The sequence below is a fragment of the Drosophila busckii genome, chromosome 3L, assembly GCF_011750605.1.
Source record: "Drosophila busckii strain San Diego stock center, stock number 13000-0081.31 chromosome 3L, ASM1175060v1, whole genome shotgun sequence".
Lineage (NCBI taxonomy): Eukaryota > Metazoa > Arthropoda > Insecta > Diptera > Drosophilidae > Drosophila > Drosophila busckii.
This window is the reverse complement of record NC_046606.1, coordinates 10,886,302-10,902,424: the sequence shown is the minus strand read 5'-3', so window position 1 is coordinate 10,902,424 and position 16,123 is coordinate 10,886,302. Positions and strand designations below refer to the sequence as shown.

At 35.7% G+C, this 16,123-nt stretch overlaps 1 protein-coding gene and 1 long non-coding RNA gene across 3 annotated transcripts in view; one reads left to right on the top strand and one right to left on the bottom strand.

The window, feature by feature from the left end:
- The window catches only part of LOC108598225 (bbg), a 134,899-nt gene that overhangs the window by 94,718 nt on the left and 24,058 nt on the right, over window positions 1–16,123 (bottom strand). Inside the window, 1 exon segment of the mRNA XM_033293759.1 lies at window positions 12,858–14,650. Coding sequence (XP_033149650.1) covers window positions 12,858–14,650 — 1,793 coding nt within the window.
- Window positions 4,092–7,855, top strand: LOC108598615. 2 transcript variants are annotated; one of them, XR_001915098.2, is made up of 11 exons: window positions 4,092–4,434; window positions 4,488–4,572; window positions 4,626–5,320; window positions 5,401–5,463; window positions 5,515–6,048; window positions 6,106–6,190; window positions 6,252–6,836; window positions 6,903–6,999; window positions 7,054–7,517; window positions 7,583–7,679; window positions 7,738–7,855. It is a non-coding gene; the product is annotated as an uncharacterized LOC108598615 (long non-coding RNA). The 2 variants fall into 2 exon arrangements; XR_001915097.2 differs by having other exon boundaries at window positions 5,379–5,463; window positions 7,738–7,854.

Genomic DNA, 16,123 nt, shown 5'->3' with positions numbered 1-16,123 from the left:
ATCAACACAATTTCTACATTTAAAATATAAAACTCTCCTTATAATAAAAAATCTTTTTTTGTGTATCAGACTATAGCCAAGAGATTTTAAAGCATAATGCCGAACTATATAGCTATGAAAATACACAAAGTATAAAGAAGTTCTCATTAATTAACAACATCAAACATTTGGATTAACTGAAGACAAAAAGCGAATAAGGCAATTGTATTTGAAAATCAGACAATACGCCAAATTTGTTGTTTTTACCTTTGATTGAATCATTGGATCATTGCGTATACGAAAGATATAAAAACAGATGCTAAGGTCAGTTTGGTGAAGGGAATAAAGAACGAAAGAAGAAGGTCAAGCTCTCTGAAGTGTCTGATGAGCTACTAGGGACACCTTTTATTATGACAGCAGAAGTGCAAATAATTGCTGTAAGGAATTACTCTAGTAACAAATGGAGTCTTGACAAGGCTTAAAACAAATGGAGTCTTGACAAGGCTTAAAATCTTTGATTATAAATATTTATTTGAATGCTAGTTTAAAGTATTTTAAGTCTTCGTTGCTAATTTAAGCCAATGGAATCTTGACAAAGTTTATAATCCCTCATTATAAATATTTATGTGAGTGCAAGTAGAACAAATTAAAAAAAATATTTTTTTTTTGCAAATAAACCTATCTTAAATTATTTTAGGCCATCGTTTCTAAATTAAATAAATAGTTTATAGAAAATAATACAAAAAAAAAACTGAAACTTAAATTCAATGCAATTAATTAATAAATTGCTGAAGACTTTTTTACATTTAAAGCAATTGCTGATTAAATTATGCTTTGTCTCATTTGCATTTGAAGATCCCATAAAGTATATATATATATGTTCTCAAACATAATCGACTACTGCTACAATTGCTTTAAAATAGATTTGTTTCTTTTAGAATTAGTTTTGTGCTTTCATTTCAGATTTTCTTTGCTATTCAATTTATAAATATTTCTATATAAATCTTCGTATTTTATGCTTGTGCCACTAAAAAATCTTTTCTCTCGTAACGAAAACTTTAAGAAAGAGCCAATTTGTTTAGCCTTTCTCCGCATGCTGTGCTGCTGAAAGGAAACTTTGGTTGCAGTTAAAGGATAAAATGTATCATAATTCACTCAGCGTTAGACAGGCGGTTAATTCAATTTGGTCGCCATGTCTATTGAGCGCTTTAAGTGCCAGTTTAGAGCGTTTTGGTGGCCCACACAGCACTGAGCACTGAGCACTGAGAAAGGGCCAATAAAACTCCTACAACGCACTTAACTCAAGTTCGCAGTGTTCGTCTGTGTGTAGTTGGGTTATAAACATAAAAAACACAAAACTCAATTACAGCGTTTGATGCTCAAGGCCACAAATAACTTAAGTTACGATGCGTCAACTCTTTTTTTTTTTGCTTTTCTGTTGCTGCAACAACGCAGCGTGTCCAGCAACAGAAAGAGAGCGACCCAGGGCAAGTTGATGCATTGCTTTATTACCACAAAACTCAGACTGCAAGCAGAGTCTGTTCGTCTGTCTGTACGTCCGTCTGTCCGTCTGACTACAGTGTGCATAATTATGCGCTGCAACGCCTTCTGTCAGCGGCAAAAGCTTGTTGCATGCTGCTCTCCTCCGTATCCTTTGCCGGCACAGTGAGTTTTTGGACCATTCATGCTGAAACCGTTTTTAGTGCCTAGCGCATGTCTTGTCAGCAGGATTAAGCAATTTTCAGCATGGTTTGCACTTTCAGCGCTGTCGCGTTTACGCTTTTGGCCTGTCGTCACGGCAACTCCTTTCTGCCTACCTGCCTGAAATTTACCACCAGACCGACCCACTGCCCACGTTGACAAAAAAAAAAAACGAGCGAGAGAAACGCAAACAAAAAATTACTCAAATTTTGCGATGCGTAAAATTTGCTTAATTTAAGCTACAGACACAGTAACCAGAAGAGGTGTTAATGTGAAGAAGTTGCATTATTATTTTTTAATTTTGCACTGCACTTTTTGCTTTGTGGGCATAAAGCATAAAACAAACTAAACGTTTGGGGCGTGTTTCGGTTTTTTTTGATGAGACGCTAAGGTGTTAATGGCTATGACTTTATTTTTATATTTAATTGTGTGAAGCAAGTAAAATGAAATTATTAATTCTTGAACTGCACAGCAGTGGTTTTAAGTTTAGTAGTTTGATTTACGTGCTTAAATTAATTTATTGCAATACATTTTTATATAAAAGAGTTTTTAGCGATAAGTCAAGGATTATTACTTTTGCTGTTTGAATTGAAGTACGAATTTCTCTATTTCATATTTATTATAAGTGAATTTAATTAGCTGCTATATATTTCTTTATCTATATTCCTCTCTTTAATGCTAAGAGCGAACTTTATTACGAAATTAAACGCTCTCCTGTAAGAAATTAGTATGACGAATATATCTTTATAAACTTTATCCAATCAATTGCTAAGCACTCCACTGGATTAGTTCTGAGCAAACTTTCAATAGCCGATCTCTTCAATAGACTTTACTCTAATATTCTCATACTCTAGCTCTTATCACATCTTACTTAGTGCTGCCAATATTCATATAACTGCATTTATTTATCAATTTTGTTGCACTTGACATTTCTTATTTAGCTGCCAACTTTTCTTTTTGTTGCAATTATCGTTAGCCCGCCACTGTACTCATTAAACGCGTGACATCTTCCATAAAATTGTTTGCCACAATTGTTGGGTTAACCCCATTCACACACACACACAGTGGCCGAAACAAACCCAAAGCCATAGAGTAGTCGCCACGGCTAACTAATCAGACTTCATGTCTAAGCTACTTGCTAGACTTGGCTCTGGAGCTGGGCGCACTTTCAAATCCAATTAAGAGTGTGAACTTGCGTTGCGCTTAAAATTAACAGCCAGATAACAACAACAACAACAGCAACTGCAGGCAACACAAACAAAGTGACATTGTCACATTAAATGCGAAACAAAGCGAAAATGTGCAACAGTAGCGGAGCGCGCAGGCTGTAAGATCAAGATTCTACAGCAAGATAGATAGAGAGAGAGAGAAAGAGATGGACATAGGAATAGCGGAGGGCGCAGAGTCGAAAGCCAAGCCCAGCTGCACTTTAGTGTCAGGCGCAAATAAACCGAACCGAACCCAAGCCCCAAGACCCGAAACACGCCGCAAGTTGTGGCACCTCACCTCACCTCGCTATGCCTCATTACAAGAGCTTCTGAGTACTGCTGCCGAGGCAGTTGCAATTATCACATTGCCAAATGGTCACGGACCACGAAATCTCAACTTCTAGTTAGTACAACAACAACACCGAGAGCTATAATCATGGAGACCGAAGCTGGAACGGTAACGTTGCAAGGCGCGCGAAATTCCATGCAACGCAGCTTTTTGTCATAATTCTCGCCAGCTTGACATTTATAATGTGTGCACTAGTGATTTTCAACGCTGCTGCGATTTGCGATGCGATAAGACAATAAGAATAAAGTCATGTTTCTCGCTTTGCCTCCGCTGTAGATTCAAATCTTTCGCCAAATTTGCATGCCAATGAAATAATATTTGGTTCTAAGGTGCAAAGTTTTAGGGTAATTGAAAAATCTCTAAATTCAAGTTGAATTCAATTCCAAAATTAGCCATTTCATTTACAACTTGGGTAAGTAGATCCCAAGCAAGTAGAATCCGCTTTCGAAAAAAAAAATTCCAGTGAAGTTTCGATTGTTACGAAATGACTAAAAAATTTGATCGATTTACTCATCGAATCTAAGGACGTATAATTTGTTCGACGTGATATCCGCGAAAAGTAGTAAATAATGCTGGATAATATCTTGAATAACGCTATTATAATAATACTTTCATTTTAAACTACAAAACTTTGCTACGAATTAATTTTAACACCTTGTATATTAAACTATTTTTAAACATTGTCCAACACTTCTTGCCGTCATTTGTAAATTAATTATTCTTCTATTTTACATAATGCTCAATTTTCAAACACCATCTAGAGCATAAACTATTCTATTAATTCGTTAGCTTATGAAGTTTCCTTCCTTCTGAAAATCTCTACTAAGCATAGCAGCTTGTACTTAAATATCAAACAATATTTCACAAACTATTTTATGTTGTCTCATTTAATTTTAAATCATGTGCACTGACAACAACTGCGAGCATTTTAACGAATGTTGTTGCGAGCTGAAGACTAAATCGATACTTTCGGCTGTGTGGTCTTTATTGAATGGAGTCGTTATGTTCGGTTTGGGCTTAGTCCTGGTTATTATAAAACGTGAAGACAAGAGCAAGTACAAATTCGATGATTCATATAAGCCACTGTTGAAAAGAATTAAATACATGGATTTATTTCGAATTGTTTTTTGGTTTTGGCTACTATTTGGTTTTGTAACAATTATCGGAGCCGTGTTACACTTTATCGGGCACTGTCACGTAAGAATATTGTTTATTAATTTTTATAACATATATAAATCGACCTTAATTAGAAAAAATCCAATATTTATTTGGCGGGTGTCGTTATAAGTAGCATTGGTATCGTTATGTGTACCGGAACTCTCATATTTCCGGCAGGTAAGTTAAGCAAATATGTCAATTAATCAAATCTGTAACCGCTCTATTTTCAGTTTTTCAAATTTTCTTTTTACTATGGTGTCTGCATTACTATAAACTTGAGCTTGTTGCATAAACATTTTATGGCGATGAAATAGAATTGTCTGTGTTGGATAATTTCAACGCTAAAATAAGTTTTTCGCTTTTCTTAAATTTTCATCACTTTTAGCACAAATTGATAAATTTGATAAACATTGAATTGTATATGGCCCCAAGCACAAAATTGTATCCTAATTTCAACTTTACTACACTTTACATTCCGATCTACTCCCGGCAGTTCGATTATATTTTATAAAAGCTTATGCTAAGATGTCAAAATGTTGTTTGAAAAATCAAACAGCATTTTAAAATTAAATACACATGTAAACATAATATATCTAGAGACTATATTATTTGAAATATGTGCACCGATAAGAATTGCGAACATTTTGGCGAATGCTGTTGCGACTTACAAACAAAATCAACACTAACGGTCGTCTGGACATTGCTACATGGTTTCTTTATGACTTCTATTTCCATTTTTGGGCTTTCCGGAGTAATAATCGTAATAGATCCTTTGAAAGAAACTGATCCTGTTTATCAAAGGGCAATAGAACTTGGCAGTTGGGATATACTTGGGGATATCTGTATGAACTTTAATGTAACTTGGCTAGTATTCGGTGTGATGACTTTAATCGGAGGCTCATTCCAACTAGGTGGACAAGTAACTGTAAGTTATGCTATTTTATATTTAGTTCACATTTTGACAATTGACCTTTTATAATTAGAGTAACTCCTTGTATTATATAGTGGGTCTTTATATGAGTACTTTCGGTATAGTTATGAGCACCGGACTTCTAATAGCCCCTCTCAGTATGTTAAGCCAAAATGTAAGCTGATATTATTAACCTCTATCAATTGCAGTTTTTCAAGCTTGTTGCGTTGTATGGTGCTACAGATACTGGAAGCTTAACTTTTAGCAAACAATGCAGAATTAAAAAAAAAAAAAAAAGGGACCAACACACGATTTGATATTGTAGAAAGACCATTTTCCTCAGACTTAAATGTCAAAATTGAAATCCACATTATTTAAAAACAAAATTCATGAACTACACACGTTTTATCTTTCTGTAAAACGCTATTTTCGAAATGTGCTCCGATAATAAATTAGATCATTTTGATGAATGCTGTTGCAACTTAGAAGTAAAGTCCTTGATAACAATTGTCTGGACATTAATACATGGATTTATTGTATTTCTTATTTCAATTTTCGGACTTTGCGATGAAATAATCACAATTGATCCAGCCAGAGAGATTGACCCTTTTGCCGATTGGGTTATGTTTGTTTCAGGTGTTGACGGAATAAATGAATTAGCAATTACGTTATATACAATATGGGTACCATTTAGTATCATAACTATGATTGGAGGCTCGTTGCATTTAGTTGGATATGTAAACGTAAGCTAAGCTCTTTTATCATCCAGCCTACAATTAGCTTATATAAACTCAAAATAGAATAACGCTACGTTTTACAAGATGGGTGTTTTTATCGGTTCCGTCGGCATTTTTACGTGCACTGGAATTTTCCTAGTCCCACTCGGTAAGTTAAGCACAAATGTATGCTCAGCTTGTTTTGATTTGTATTTGGATTTAAATTGCAGTTTTTCAAGCATGTTGCATAATATGGTGCCACAAATACTGGAAGCTTAACCTGAACTGAGGGAGAAGAAGAGCTTTACACTATCGTAGGGGATTATTGTGTATGCTTAGAAATAAAAGTTTTGTGTCTAGCCAATCTTTAAGAGTCTTAAGCAGCAATAACCGTTTTATGTGGTTGGCTGAAAGATTTTGTGCTCTAGATTATTGAAATGCTTAAAAAACAAGACTAGTGTGCTGTTTGTTGATGAACGTCAAATTCGAAACAGTTTCCTGAATACATATAATACATCTCTGTTAGACATTTATTATTATATTTTGTGTCTGCTAAAATGTGCACCGATACTGACTTCGCACATTTCCACGATTGTTGTTGCGATCTAGAAATGAAATCAGTGTTCGCAAGCTTATGGACTTTAACAAACGCCTGTCTGATGTTGCTAATGGGAACACGCTTTATAATTATTATAGATATTTTTGAACCTCCACTAACTTATTTGATCATATGTGAATTATGGTCTGCAGTTTGGGTAACATTAGCAGTAGCAGCTATTATCGGAGCATTATTGCAGCTATACGGACAATATAATGTAAGTACAAGTAAAAGGGATTTGCTGCAAAGCTTGTTTAATTTTATTATCGTCCACGGCAATTAGAAAAAATCAAAGTTGTATCTGGCGGGTTTTATTTTGAGTTGTGTTGCTACGTGTCTATTAATATTTACTGGTGAAATTATATTCATTGCGCCTATTGGTAAGTTAAGCATTTGCGTGTGACTTGCTATATTGCTATATTTTTCTATTGCAGTTATTGAAATCTGCTGCATAATATGGCGCAAGAATTATTATAAACTTTATCTAGCGCAAAGCAAGCAAAGCCCAAAAAAAATTGAAGCTCCTTTAAATGAAATATAGTGTGCGGTTTACATATGTCATCATTTAAGTGTAACACTTTTATTATTTTATTTTACTTTATATACATATTGAAAGATGTGCCGTGAACTGAATTGCGAAGATTTCAACGAATGCTGCTGCGATCTGCACATGAAGTCCTTGTTCGCAATCGTCTGGAATTTTATACAGGGCGTTTTTATGTTTGCACTTGGAGTACGCGGTCTTATAATCGAAATTAAAATTATGAAAATTGCTCGACGTAGCGAATATCATTTCGTAAGCCTTACATGGGTTTTCGGAGCCATTTTTGTAGTGTGGCTTATATTGTCGATAGCTGCCGTTGTGGGTGCAGCATTGCAGCTATACGGACAATATGCCGTAAGTTATGATTGAACTGCTTGAATTGAAAATTAAACTAAAGCTAATTCTTCAATTCGCTGTAGAGAAAACCCAAGTTTTATCTAGCGGGCTTCATTTTGTCTTGCATTGGAGTCTGTTTTTTGCTTTTAACTGGTGCAGGACTTTTAATAATCACAATCGGTAAGCTTACGTTAAGTTAAACGCAACAGTTTGTAATTTCTTTGAATTTTATTTTCAGTTATTGAAGTTTTCTGCATTGCCTGGTGCCGTAATTACTATAAATTCTATTTGAAGCAGTAAAAATTATGTAATGTACAGCAGCAATTTTTTTTTCGTATTTATTGTAGAGCATTTATTTATAGCTACTGCTATACAATACTTTAGTTGCTTCAAAAATGCCGCCAGCTCATCTTTATGTTTCATTTCGCCGACTGTGTTTAACCCATATATCTATAACTCATATAGCACAAAGGACTGACAGCTAAATGCTGTCAGCTCTGCTCTTTGCTCATAATTCACAATGTCTTGTTGAAAAATGCAAGCAAACTGATCTGAACTGCCATATAAATGTAATATATAAATGCTATATAGCATTATTCAGCATATTTGTGCTGGCTTAAATGTCGAAACAGTTTGCACTTTGAACTCATGCCTCAACGCCTTTCGACTGTCCAATTAAACGGCATTTAAAATCTATCCACATCAACTGTAAATTTCATAGCGGTTTCTGTGGTTTTGCATCCGGTTTGATGAGCTGCCAATTTGACAGGCTACGTATTAAACTTATTTGGCTGTAAAATTTGTTAATTCAAAGCAGCAACAACAACAAAAACTTTAAGGCACCAATAACTTCAATCAAGCTGACAAGTAATTACCTGGAAAAGTTCGTAGCAAAATAAACGAATCGAAAATTAATTTCCAATTTTTGCGCAATGCTCGTGAGTGAGCTTAGAAACAAACTGATTGTGGGTGGCATTTAGCGGTGTGGTGGGGGTAATTGAAAGGTTTCGAACTGTAAATGTCTTAAGCAAATAAACGAACAATGCTGCCAATTGTTAAATTGTAAACGAAAATTGCTGTGTAGATAAAAAAAAAAGCGACGCAAGAAGAATTTTAATTTAATTTATTGACGCTGTAAAAAAAAACAAAGCATACTTTTAGTTTTTAGATATAGCGCCGCTAAGTATGCAGCACAATAGTTGGCAATAGTTAATTCCACTTACAACAACAGAAAACAAATGCTGTAGTGATGAAATTCTTGCAAACAGAATTCTATGCACTTGAGTATTTGCCTGCCGCCCAACACACACACACCCTACCCACCTTTTGGTCACCCCACTATGTGTGCAGCAGACACGCACCACAAACGTCCGCCCGCTTGGTTGGCCTCTGTATGCCCAAAAGCAATTAAGCCCAAGCGTCGAGACTGGGGAGTTGTATGTCAGTCATGCAGTCAGTCAGTCAGTCAGTTGGTCATTATGGCTCAAAATCCAATTTTAAAGTGTTGACTGCACTGACTGCACAACGCACATGGGGAACCAAGGACCAGGCGCCTAGGGTGCAGCATAGCAAAATTGAATTGTGCGACGAGTTCGCTGGTCTAGTTGGTTCAGTAGTTTTTGTTTACAGATTAGCGCGCATGCCAAACATTTGGCTAGGTTTCCAAGTAATTACAGCACACATAGCGCTGCTTGCGATAAGCGCTTATCGTATCATGTCCATATGGACAGTCAATCGTCATAAAATTAAAGCCCAAAAACTGCTGTTGAAAACTGATAAAGCAGCAAAGCGCGCGTCGATGCGACGTTGCACTTTTGTTATTAATTATTGCGTTTCAGTGTCATAAAAAATAATTATCAGTGTGCGACAGCAAAGGTTTTTTAATTATGAAACGCAATGTTGCGTAAAAAAAAATACTTTTCCTTTCACTGACAATGGCAGCAATAACAATTCCCACCCCCCCTCATGCATTTGCATATTTGTACGCTGCTTTAATTACACATTTGTGTGTGGCCACAGCAAAATAAAATGCTGCTGCTCATATATAAAAAACATGCTTATTTGTTAAGCTTAACACTACACATTTCCAAAAAATAGTTTAAATAACAATTAGCTAGTGACTAAAATATAAATTCTTTGATAAAAACTTATATTAACACAAATTATATCAATTAACAGCATTGATAAGATAATGCTAGTGTAAGTTTTTAGACTAATGTACTCTTAGATTGGCAGCATGTAAAAAATCTAAATCATGACATCATTTTCGATATTGGCGGCTGTCTTAATGGAGACTTTGAACTCGTTTGGAATGTCAGCTATTTATATTTGAACGAGTGCAGAGCTCTCAACTTAATCAGCACATTTTAGAGAACAAGAACAATTATTAGCCCAACTCTGACTAATCTCATTTGATATTGAGATACTTAGGGGCTTTCTTCTTTAATGGAGGCTAGGCCAATCACAACCTCCTCCTAACTGGAATTTAAAATCTGATCAATACCAAATATTCACCAAAATTTCCCTTATAAGCGGGTTTAGCCTAATATGATAATTAAGCATTCAATTTATAAAATAATAATATTAATACTTTGAGCACAATAATTTCATTTAATTTATACTAAGCAGTAACTAGTTTCACCACTTTTAGTTATTATATTAGTTTGTATAATAATTTATTTATTTCAATTGTAGGTATAATAATAAAAATAATAAATTTTGTAAATAAATAAAATAAATAAATTATAATGTAAATACCCCTAAATCTTTCTTCGCGAAAGCTCGAGCAAATCCAATAAAATAATGGGTTAACAAATTCGTAGGTAATTAAAACTTTGATTTACTTAAACTAACTATAAATATAAAAGCGGACAACTTATTGGAAATGATAACTAATTGAAAGTAACTCAACTGAATTGACGCACCAAAATTCATGCTGCAAAACTTAATGCATTAAAAATTTGTTATCCGCATTGAATAAAAGTTCTGTTGTGCCCACTGTCGCTCATATGCAAATGCAATTTAATGTGCTGGGCCAAATTTCATTTATTATTTCACACAAGAGATTGGCATGCATCGCCCCAAAACGAGAAAAAAGAAGAAAAGCGTAAGCAAAAACCGAAAATGCATTTTGTTATGTAAATATTTCTTACATTGCATGCACAGGTGCCAATATTTGTCAGTTTATGTTTAATTAAAACATTTTGCCAATATTTTAAATCCCATACCAAACCACAAGCCCAAGCCTCAGCCCAAGCCCCACCTTCTTCAATTCCAACGTAACGCAGCATGCGGCATAGCAATTGGTTTTGCTTTTATAACTGCAAAATGCAAATGTTGCAGGTAACGGTAAATCCAATGCACATGAAATATTAAAGCCGAACAATTATGTGCGAGCGAGCTGGCAATATGCGGTATTTGTACATGCGGCGTATGCGTAATAAAATTCCATTTGTAGTTATATTTGCACAATTTGCATTTTAGCGCACAATTTTCGTATTTTTTTCTACATTACAATTTATGCATTTTATTAAAACAAATACGTGCATAGTATTTGTATTTGTATTTATATTTATATTTGTTTTGTGCGGCACTTAAATGAAAATTATTTGATAACAAATAAGTGCAACATATTTGTTATTATAATTTGCAGCATTGTCGCTATAATTCTTTGTAAATTGCATGTAAAATGACTTTTTATGGTTCCTAAATGTTGCATTTGAATAATTGAAAGCAACAGTTCATAGTTGAAACAATGCATATTTAGCCAGAGCATAAAACACTGCTGGGCTGCTAATAACTTTGACCTGACTCTGGCCCCAAAACTGTTTTGGCCAAAAAGTCCATTAATGTCATTTTACGTATGCAATAGCAAACAAAATGCAAGCCCAAATCGTTACGTATACGTTTGAAGCTCAAAATTGCGGTCAATGTGACAAGCTCGAGTGGCAAAGAGAGAGAGAGAAAGAGAGAGGGAGAGAGAGAACTGGACTGCAGCCAATTCAAATGCTAAGCGATAATTGCATTTGTCTGTCGAAACTTTTCTGTTGAACAAAGTTAATGTCGCTTCAATCCAACCACAGTCAAATGTCATATTAAGCGCTGCTCGACAAAACACAATTAATTTGCTAGAGCCTCTTTGGCTGAGTTCAGAGAAATTTTTATGTCAAAATTCAGTGCAAACAGCAAAGTAGTAAATTCGCAGGAATTTAAAAACAAAAAGAAAACAAATAATAATTAATAAAGAGTTTTGAATTTTAACTTTGCCCAATATTAAGCATAATGATATAAAAGAACGATTTCAATTCATAAGTGTTAAACTAGAAGACATAAAATTCAATATTCAAAAAAAGTCAACGAAGCAAGCGACACATTTCAAGTGCTACACAGCTACAGCTGGCAAAGCATAATCCCAATTTGTTCTATGCTATCTACTCGTAAGATATCTCGTATATCAATAATCTAAAAACAATATATATTATTATTAATATATTATTTCTAATCATTAATTCACAGCTTTTTTTATTTAATTTAAATGTAACTATATTATTTATATTGCTGTAATAATTTGAAGCGCGCTTCGTTGCTTTTAGATTTGTTTTTAGATTAAGCTGAACTATAATAAATATATTATTTGAGACTCTGTTATCAATCTCAAATAGTGTATAAACTTGCTGCCTTTTACTTATTTGGTAATGCTATAAATTAAATAATTTAACTCACGTAATACAGTCAAGTTAATTTAAGCTTTCATGTCTTATATAAAATATAATTTAATACTTAAAAGCATAAAAAAAATAATAATATAAGCATATAAATCTTAAGAAAAATTGAATTATTTTATCTATAGGCATCAAATTTTCACTATTTAACACAGAGAAATTTTAAGTAAGTATTTTGTCTTTATGTATTATATATAATTTTAATACTCAAGCCCAAGCTTTGTGTTTAACTCAATATATTTAAATATACTTAAAAGTGTCTAACTAAATTAATTATAAATATTTAATTGTAGCATTAATATACTAAGCAAGTGCAACTGAACCCAAAGTTTGTATGATATAGTCATAATTTGTATAAGTGTAAAAAATTGTTTAGCTAATTTATTTCTCTGCCTAAACTTAAGTCTGCAAATACGTCAATAAATATTTCGCTGCTTAATAAACTGATATTTTGTATAACTAAAAATAGTTTGCTAGGCGAATGCAGCAAAAATGCGCTGCCACTGATAAAGTTAAAGTTTGGGGGGGGAGGGGGGGGCACTCATAGCTATGACTAAGCGCCATTTGTTGATTGGCATTGGCCACTGGCGTGGGACTAAGATTCAAATCGACAAATGTGTGTGTGTGCTGCACTCACCTGTTTCGGGTGCTCCATTGAGCGTCAATGCTGACACATCCTGCACAATTTCGTGGCTTTGACTATCATCATCAACTGCTGTGACACGCTGGGGCGTAGTTTCGTTGACAGGCTCAGGTGCTGGCGCTGGTTCGGGCGCTGACTCTTGCTCTGGCTGTCTGTGTCCATTGATGAGCTCAATGACACTTTTGACCGAATCTAGTGATGACGTTGCCGATACCAAAATTGGCGTTGTAACTGGCGTTGACGCTGTCGATGATGACTCGTCGGCTGAGTCGCTTAGCTTATCGCTCAGCAGGTTGTCAGTTGGCTGCCTGACTGCATTTGGTAATTGATGACTCTCAAATTGCAGCTCATCCTGCAGCAAGTCCGTAGCCTGTGCTAGCAAATTTTCATGCACTGGCGACGCGATGCATGCAACATTTGGCAAATCAACGCTGGCCAAGGTAATAACATCGCTTGATTGGGAGTTTGGCAGCTGCTCAACGCCTACAATGATGCGCTCCAGTGGCTGTGGCTGCGACTGCGTCTCCTGCGGCTCCAAGCTGCGTCGTCGCTGCGTGGGCGTTGGCTTGGCTTGCAGACTCTGCTCGCTGCGCTTGCTGGGCACAGGTGGTGCAGGCGGCGCTGTTTTGGGCTTGACAATGGGCGTGGCTGCTGGCAGCTTTGGCTTGCTGCTAGGCAATGGCGGCTTGGGCTTTGGCTTGGCCTCTATAATATGCTTATGCAGCACATAGCCCAGCTCCTCATCCAGCAGCTCAGCTGGCGGCTCCTCTTGCTGCTCAAATGCGCTTAGATCGAAGCCCTGCTCATCGTCTGCCTGCTCCTGCTGATAAAATTTCTCCGCTTCCTTTTTAACCTTTTGATAGCTGTCGATAAGTTTTTGCGCCTCCTGCTCTAGACGACGCTCTTCGTCCGTTTTCTTTAGCAGCTTGGCGCCCTTTTTAGCTGTTTCCTTGCTCTGCTCATGACGCTTGCTCAGCTGCTTTTCCCCATCTGTGCACACAATCAAAGTTTCGCTTAGCTCACGCTCCAGTGTCGCTTCAGCCAGCGGCGCTGCCGCTGCATTGAGCAGCTGCTGTCCTTCAATATAAGTTTGCTGCTCGGTTTGCTCGCATTCGGTGTAGACAAGTCCTGTGTCGTTTAGCTGCAGCTGCTTGCCGCATTCGGATAAGTTCAGTGTACCCTTTTCAATAGACTGTTTATCCTTGGGATTCTCCAAACGCTCCGTTAGCTTTGTCTCCGCGGAGACGCTGGCAGTCAACGGCTGCAGCTGCTCGACCTCGGCCAGGTCGAGCAGATTGTCGTTGCTGCTGATTTTCTTGAAGCGTGAGCTGCTGCTCTTCGACTCGGCGCTGGTGAGCAGCTGCTCCTCACCAGTTAGCGCGTCCGTGGTGCGCAGTTCGCTTAGCGTTTGCTGCTCGCTTACAACGCGTCGCTCCTCGCGTATGGTGGTGCTGCCAGGCTCAGCCTCACGCTCCTCATAAGGCTGCAGCTTGAACACAACATCGCAACCAGAGCGACTCCCCACTAAGCTTGCTTGCTCGTGCTGGTGCTGGTCCGCTCCCGAAGTGGAGCTGCTAAACGTCTTGGTGCTAACGATTTTGGTGGTTATGCTGCTTTGCTTTGTTTCGCTGCAGTTGCTCTGCTGCTTAGCGTCGACTATCTTATCAGCTGCTGCTGCTGCTTCCATGTTGCTCGTTTGGTGTGGCACCTTGGGCGACGACTGCACGTATTGTGGTGGTGGTGCTGGTGTTGGCAGCTTCTTTGATTCCTCCACAGTCGCGTTGGCGCTGCAAATTAAAACATAGCGTAATTATATTGATTGTCTCTCTTATCACTGACTGATATGTTAATTGACTTGCTCACACCTAACGGAAATAAACTGTCAGCTGATAAAATCGATGCGCAGTATTTTGGCCAAACAGCGTAGGGCAACCTCAAGCTAACACCTTCCAAATAGCACTAACAATAATACAAAAAAAAAACCCGTTTGGCCATTAGTTCGCTTATCAGTTAACAGGTGCATATATACAAATTTTCTTCTTTTTTCCTTTCTTGTTTTTCTTCTATCAGTGCGCTTTGGTAAACACACCGGCATTTGAGCCTTATCAGTTCTTTGATTATTTGGTGGGGAGCTCTGCCCAATGTGTGAAAGTTTTTCGCTCTTATTTGCCAGTTTGCTTTCATCATTCTAAACTTTGTAGTTTCTACATTTGGCATTGATAAGCGTGACTAAGACATGAATGATGAATTGCGTAAGGTTCTATTCGCATACAAAAGGGTTCATTGTATTCGCCAGACTTTCTCTATTGGCTACAACACATTTTTCGACATAAAAGTTAATCAATTTATATGTAAAAAAATACTATAGAGCACATTTCTAGTATATTAAGTTAGCTTTCGTTCTTTATATTAGCAAATAACACTTATTAGCTGCCTTTTATTATTGTCTCTTCATATAAAAAAGCAAATTAATCGTTAATATATATCAAAAGACTATAGCGTACTGTTTAAGCTAGTTACGCTTATAAGAAATCGCAGATAATTCCATAAAATCTTTAATTATTGCAAATTTTTCAATAAAAATACTATAGCAAACATTTCTAGCAAATAAAATTTATTAGAAAAAAATTTAATAAAAGTTCTTCATATAAAAAAGCAAATTAATCGATATTGCATATTTTATACTAAGAGAATATTGCGTAGTTCTCTCAAATTCTATCAAATCTTTGTTTATTGCACATTTTTCAATAATTTCATTCAAAAAAAAATAAATTTATTAATAATAACTAGTTACAGTTATAAAAAATCGCAGATAATTCCATAAAATCTTTGATTTTTGAAAAATTTTCTATAATATATATATATCAATTTATATATAAAAACACTAGCGCACATTTCTAGTATATTAAGCTAGGCATCATTCTTTATATTAATAAATAAGATTTATTAGAAACCTTTTAATAAAAGCTCTTCATACAAAAAAGCAAATTAATCGATAATGCATATTTTATATTAAGAGAATAATGCGTAATTCTATCTAAATCTATCAAATTCTATAAAATCTTTGTTATATTTCAATAATAAGCTTTTTATTTAGAAAATAAATCTATTTATAATTTATATATACTTAAATTATTATATATATTAAACTTATAAAGCAAACTAAATTCATTTTTTGAAAACTTTGCAATTGAAAATCAAATTAATCAAGTAAATAAATCAAAAACTATTGCACATTTTTCTATAATTAATGCCATACA